We start from the raw sequence: 7,307 nt of genomic DNA on the forward strand, positions 1-7,307 counted from the left end.
AGAACTGAACTCGAGTGGCACATTACGACTGTTTCTGTCGACTGACGCACCGATAGCGTCACCAGTTTCCACGATTCGTTCAACATAATTCAAACAAAAGTTCTCGAAGTTACGGCCGTTGTGTACTGTAGTCGGCGTCATATGTACCTACGTTGAATCAATGCGCTGGGAATTACAATCCAACGAGGTGAAGGTAAAAGGAAGAGACGCGGACGACAAAGATGTTGCTTCAAAGTGCTTTAACGTCATCAAAGTTATATAAGCTTTATCTATCTCTTTAATTATACTTTGTATATAAAAATTTGTGAGATGTTACGCTTATCAATCATTCCGATGTTCAGGGAAGAGAAATATTAGGTACAAGTAACACTACAAACTTCAAATTCAAGTAGTAGTAGCTATAACTTCATTAAAAATAAACGAAATTCAAATTTAATAAAAGGATTTTAAAGCATAGATTTCTACTTTCGATTGAATGTTTCTTGAATTTTTGTGAATTTGTTTAATTTTTACATATAAAAAACTACGAGCTGACAAAATAGATATTCTCACTTTGTGGATCTGTCACGTCCAAGAAAGATTTGCAATCACTTTCTACTTTCTAATGTAAAAGCTTAAAGTTTTCTACAAAATCACTTTAAAAATGTTCCTAAAATTTTTTTATTATTAATTCTTATCCGAATTAAATAAAATTAGCATTTTGACTTTGATTGCTTATAACTCTATTAAAAATCACCGTACCATGAACAATTAAAAAAAAAGATTCTTAAAGCTAAAACTTTGCTCTATCGAAAGGTATAACAAGCAATTTTTTTTTTTAAACATGTAGACAAATGAAGTAGCGCTATGAACTTTTATTCCAGTACAATACATTGTTATGTACGAAAATATATCTATAAAATTGCGCAATATATATTAAATTTTCAGAACTTATTATTGTTGTTATCATATTTCTATTGTAAAAGAAAAATTATTCACCTTTACTATCTCACGTTGATAAAAATCAGTTATAATCGATACGTCTGTCAATATTGGAGTGTACGTTCTTGTTCTATAGATCAAGAATTTAATTTCCTTTTCTAACCGCACGTTAAGTCTGTAACAAACTGTTCTCGATCCATTTGAACATGTTCAGCGCGAAACAAACGTGAAGGGAGAAAGAGAAAGAGAGAGATCGATCAATCACTTCTCGCGTGGAGAAGAGGGTGAAGAGCACAACGGTACGAATGAATTCTCGGATCTCTAGCGACCTTTTTGCCCTCGTTTCACGCGAAGAGAAGGCAGAGAGATTGACTCCAGCAGAATCGCTTTCTTATAGACGATTAAGCGAGAGGGTGGGCGGCGTTTCGCTGCCACCGTAAGAAAGAAACTTCTGCGCGTCAGCCTGCTAAAAATTCAAACGCGCGAATTTCCCCAGGAATAAATTTCCAAGTTTCCCGGCCGAGAACAGTCGAGCAAATACATCATACCAAGCTTACCCAGCGTCGTACAGCCAGCCAGCGCACGGTCCAACTGGAAAGTTTGGCGCATTGTCGGCGAATAAACGGAAACGATTGTTGTGCGCGACGCTTGCGGAGGGATGGAGGGCTGAAACTTTGCGGACGCGCGATGCGCATTTATTGGTACTCGCGATTGGCAACGAATGCGTCTCATCATGTGGGGTGACGTAAGTCAGAATAGCGTGGGACGCGCGAAATAAAAAGACATTTTAACAGAATAACTCATTTAGAAAAAGAGAACACGGGAACCGTATTCCATGAAATATCGAGATACTTCATCAAACATTATAGAGAATAACAGGGAAAAATTGTTATTTTCATCCTTATGAGATATAAAGCATTCTTGAACAACATGTATGTAAGGGAACTAAACATATATAATAAATAGCAATGAGAAAAAATATATATACTAAATTTTAATAAATATTTATTTGAACACAGTATCAACTAAACATTTACTTAGAAAATTATAGAAAATAAATGTTTACTCAATAAAAAGAAATAATGATTAAATCAAATTAATGTTTGTTCCAAATAAATATATACTTACATTTGGTAAATATTTAATTGGCACTATTCAAACAAACAAATGATTTATTAAAATTTAATTTTTTTTTCAATGCACATGTGACACGAAGAAAGTTTCTTGATTGATATACATGTTTGATAATAAATAATATTATTTTCTTTATAAAATTATTCTTATAAATATCTAAGGAACGTAGAAATTTCTCGAAAAGATAGAAGTTTTATTGAAACTAATATTAACTTATAAACATTAACAAAAACAATATTTCAAGTGTTGTCAATAAATATAGAAAATTAGTCGCAAAATGAAAATTTGATTAAAGGAATATCAAAGTAATTTGTCGCGGGATTACAATCAGATACAAGTGAATACAAGCGGAAACATTCCACTACTTGATCAATAATAGATTGAACGTACTTTACACGAAACTGCTTGTCGTAGTTGGGAAAGCTGTACCAGATATCGCAGTCTTAATCACAAAATATCAATTGCTCCGAATCAGATCACTAACGACACGTTGATGGACCACGTATGCACCTCCCACTTGTAGCACGTTTCATTCTCTCTGTGTATTTTTGTTATATTCGTAACGAAGAAACACTAAAGTTAATTTACGCTAATTCTTTATGTCCGTGATTTAAAGAATGAAAGTGCCAAGAATATCAGGTGACAAAAAAGTTTCTAGGACAAAATTTTATGTGTTCATTAAGTCATTACGTAGATAGAAAGTTGACGTTATTTATCGTCATTTTGACGCCAAAATAATATTACAGTTGCAATTTTGACATCAAAATGAACATAAATAACGTTACCTTGCTATCTGGATAGAATCGTATAAAATAAAACAAATTATGTTAGTTACATCTTATTAAATATCAAAGATTATGTACCAAAAAATTTTCATTAGTTGATAAAGACCGCTCTATTAACTGCCTAGAAAAATAGATCCTTGAAAAGATGAGCGGCTATTGATGATGCATTTCTGAAATATCTTAAAGTTATATCTTAAAGTTTATTTAAAATATTGTATATCAAAGATGGCTATTTTAAATATTAATAATTATTTTTAATATTTAATAAAATATAAAATCCAAGACATAAAAAATCTAAAATTTGTTTTTTGTAAATATAATTTTTATTAATGATTTGACACAAAACTTTGTGGCCAAACTTCTTGTCACGCTATAATATTTTAATTATATATTTTATATAATTAATTAAAATTAATAAAAATTATAATTTAATTTTAAACTTTATATGTTAATTTTATATAATAAGACAATCATTCTAATCATTCCTTTGAGAGAAATTAAAATTATTATAATAAGATTAATAATAAGATTAATAATAATGTAATATAATACACCAAATTAATCTCGCTTTCCGCGAAGTCATTAGTAATGGCTAATTAGAATGAATATACATAATACAATGACCACATTATGAAGAGAGATATACATATATTGCAATAATGTATGATAATAGCGTAACTACTACGTATTTTTCATTACATATCTATTTTTAAAGATATTTATCCTTATATATGTGTAGCATTTAAATGCTTGTACATGTATGAATTATAAAAAAAGCTCGAATTATATATATATTACTTGTATCATTCACCGGTCCTGCCACTTATGACCTATGATCTCATTTCATTTTATTATATGACACGTAAATATTTACGTACATAATAAATATGCTACAGTAATCGGGAACAAAAGTCACTTCGAAAAGTACATCATTATACATGGTGCTGCAATGAAGTTCGGTGAATGTTACGAGAAAATAAATACCTAATTAATAATATAAAAAAAAAATATATATATATATATATATAATATTTATATATGTATATATTACTATTTTATTTCAATAACAGTTATTTGTTGCATTTGCAATACCAAAATCATATGATCAAATATATTCATAATAATAAATATATCTAACACATCTAGATAATTGTGTTTTTAAATTTTTATTATCTATTGCATATTTAACAAATGAGAACATACTAAACAAACTTTCATAATAAAAGAACAATTTTAAGATGTATATTACAGAAAATAAAAACCTGTGGATTTATGGACATTTTTAATTATATAAGTATAAATTATAAATATATATTTTAAATATTTTAAATTTTAATTTAAGGATCTATTCTACCTTGCTGGGGCCAAAAAAATTGAAAAAAAAATTTTTTTGCTAATTTGACAGTGTCAAGTATGTAGAATATTGTGTAGAAGTCTTAACGTGGCCTTAAATATAAGCATATGAATAATAAAAAAAAGTAAAATTGAAACTTTAAAAACGTTTTCCTCGAAATATTTTTCAATCTAACGGAAATAATAGAGCCAAAACTATTGAACGTATCGCTTTCAAATTTTGCACGATTGTAGAGCAATGTTTTTTTTTTTTACTGAATAGTAGACTAATTATATCAATATCGATACCTTTTTTTTATCGTAAAAACAAGAACACAATTTAAGGCAAAAAATAGAACTTTTTTTTTCAAATAACCGCCATTTTGTTAATTTTTATCTAAAGTCAATTATCATCTATTCAGTAGAGATATTCTTTCTAAATAGGAAAATTGTTTTTTGAACTCTTTTAGATGATTGATGCGACCTGCAGTATTTCCGTTCTAGCGCCATGTTCGGAGAGGCTTCTTTCTCGACTTTATGTAAACTAAGAGTCAACATATTGACTTCATACAATTTAAAATTAAAGAGAAAATTATAACATGTGAAAACAATAAAGTATCTTCATTATCTTTATCTTTTTCCGATAAAAATTGCTAAAAAAATCACCTTCTTTTTCAAGCTATAAGATAAAATGGATAAATTATTTAAGGATATTTAATAGATTATATAATATTAGAATATTTAATAGATTATTTAATAGTAATAATTCTATACATTATATACATATAATCTTACACATACTGTACTGTTTGTAATAATTATATATCTCAATATAATTGATATATATTATATATATATATATTCACTAAATATTCTAGATATATTATCAATGACTATAATATGTGACGCAATACATATATAAATGCGTTAAATGAAAATGTATGTAGATCTTATAAATAAAGTATCAACAATTCTAAGTTCAACTTCTAATTAGGATACAATTGTTTATCAGTGATAAGCTAATGAGAATATATTTTTGAATTTTCATTATAATGCGAATATATTAATGAATATATAATAAATACTTGCCAAGATAAGTCTCATTCATATATCCGCTTCCATGAAATATGTATTTCATATAGATCAGTTTAGCTATATATATTATTGTGCATATACTTGACTATTAGTACGAAAAAATGAAACGTTTTTTTCTTGCTATATTACTTCTGTCGATGACAATTATGAGTTTCGGCAAATTGCTTCCCAAATACGAATGGAAATATCTAGATATTCTCTGGGACAATCCGCGACAAAAAGAAGAAGCGATGTACTTCGGCAAATACGATCCTAATTTAGCTTATTTATACGACATAGATAGGGCAAATGGTAAGTTGATATTATTAATAAATTTTGTAATAATTCTTTATATGGAGATTCTTTATGGATTTCTTTATTACTGTTAAACGTCATCACGCTCTAGTTTGATATGATTTTAATATTGTTAATGCAATAAATAACTGTTATTGTAATAAATATATTCATATGATAAATATCTAATACACGTAGTACAAGTTGCATTTTCAAAAAAATTTTTTATAGATGGTAGAGTATTTATTACTGCGATGAGAGACAAAGGCATACCAGTTGGTGTGTTGACCGTAACTGAAAAACAAGGAGAGGGTGGGCCACTTCTACGTCCATATCCAGATTGGTCTTGGTATAAAGATGATTGTAAAGGTATTACAGGCGGTGTTTATCAAATACAAGTTAGTATTAATATCTTCCATTTAAGTAACAAATTATATATTCAACTGTAACGTTTAAACAACCAGTTCACTGTAACGTTTAAACAACCAAAAATATGTTTAATATTGGAACACTAACATATTACTAATAATTTATTTATGTATAAAAACAATAAAATGTAGGATAAACACTAAATGCAGATCAGGTACTAGTTACGGATCACATATTATATTTAAATAATTATAATATTTCCCATCAAATAATACATATCACAAGATTCTTTAGCATTTGTTTTATCTTTTTTAAGTGTCAATTGTTTTTTTAATTATCATTATTATTATTTAGCAATAGCGCTGCACATTATATTGTCGGTGCTAGATAAACTAAGGTTACTACACGGAGAGAATTTTTTCTTAGAATTTACTCTGAAAGTATGAGTATAGTTGTAGGACAACATTATATTTCAAAGAATTTTAATATAAATCTCTCTCATTCATTAATAAAACTATAATAAAGTATAAAATATGTTTGATTAATTTTACTGAAGTGTAAAAATCTTTAAAATATTATATTGTACTACAATTATACCATATTTTCAGGATAAATTTTAAAGAAAAATTCTCTCCGTGTATGTCAAAAATTCATTCAAAATGTAATATCATAAGGATTGCTTTATAGCTCTTACAGTAGGTAGTAAATAACATTAGATTTCATAAAAAAGTCAATATCATGCTCAGTTGAAATTAAATCTAAAAAAGAAGCATTTGATGAATTGATTCGCAATTAATACGTGGGGTCTAAATGTGAATAATTGTCATTATTTCATTTATTATAATTAAAATTAAAAATTATAAATGTATCAAAATGAAATAAAATCATTTATGATGTAATCTTTATGATCAATTATAACTATTAAATATTTTATTAATTGTTCGACATCGTTCTGAAAAAAAATATAAATTTTTCTTTTAAGAGTGATCCACTAGTAGCCTTATCCTAAATTATTTGCATTTTTTTATTATCTCAGATTAAATGCAATCATCTATTCATTGTGGATGGAGGCAGAATTGGAGACGATCAATTATGCTTACCACAGCTACTGATCTTCGATTTATCAACTGATAAATTGGTTAAACGTGTTACAATTCCGTTTAACATTGCTCATAATAAAACTGGCATTGGATTGATAGCTTCAATTGCTGTTTTTGCTCCGATTTGTCAAAATGTGAAAGATAATGCAAATGTTAGTATCTTCTTTTTAATTAAAAAAAATTATTTAATACAAGAGATCAAGAGATCAAAAAATCAAGAAGAAGAGAGAGAAAGAGAGAGAGAGAGAGAGAGAGAGAGAGAGAGAGAGAGAATAATTAAATAAATATTAATAATATA

The 7,307-nt window shown here is 27.6% G+C and overlaps 1 protein-coding gene across 1 annotated transcript in view; it reads left to right on the forward strand.

Annotated features, from left to right (window-relative positions):
• Nucleotides 1-5,368: 5,368 nt before the first annotated feature.
• The window catches only part of LOC105626588 (major royal jelly protein 3-like), a 7,181-nt gene continuing 5,242 nt past the window's right edge, over nt 5,369-7,307 (forward strand). Inside the window, exons 1-3 of the mRNA XM_012207881.1 lie at nt 5,369-5,558; nt 5,772-5,938; nt 6,946-7,161. Coding sequence (XP_012063271.1) covers nt 5,369-5,558; nt 5,772-5,938; nt 6,946-7,161 — 573 coding nt within the window. The remainder of the gene's footprint in view (nt 5,559-5,771; nt 5,939-6,945; nt 7,162-7,307) is intronic.

Source organism: Atta cephalotes (assembly GCF_000143395.1).
Source record: "Atta cephalotes unplaced genomic scaffold scaffold00005, whole genome shotgun sequence".
In the NCBI taxonomy this organism is placed as follows: Eukaryota; Metazoa; Arthropoda; class Insecta; order Hymenoptera; family Formicidae; genus Atta; species Atta cephalotes.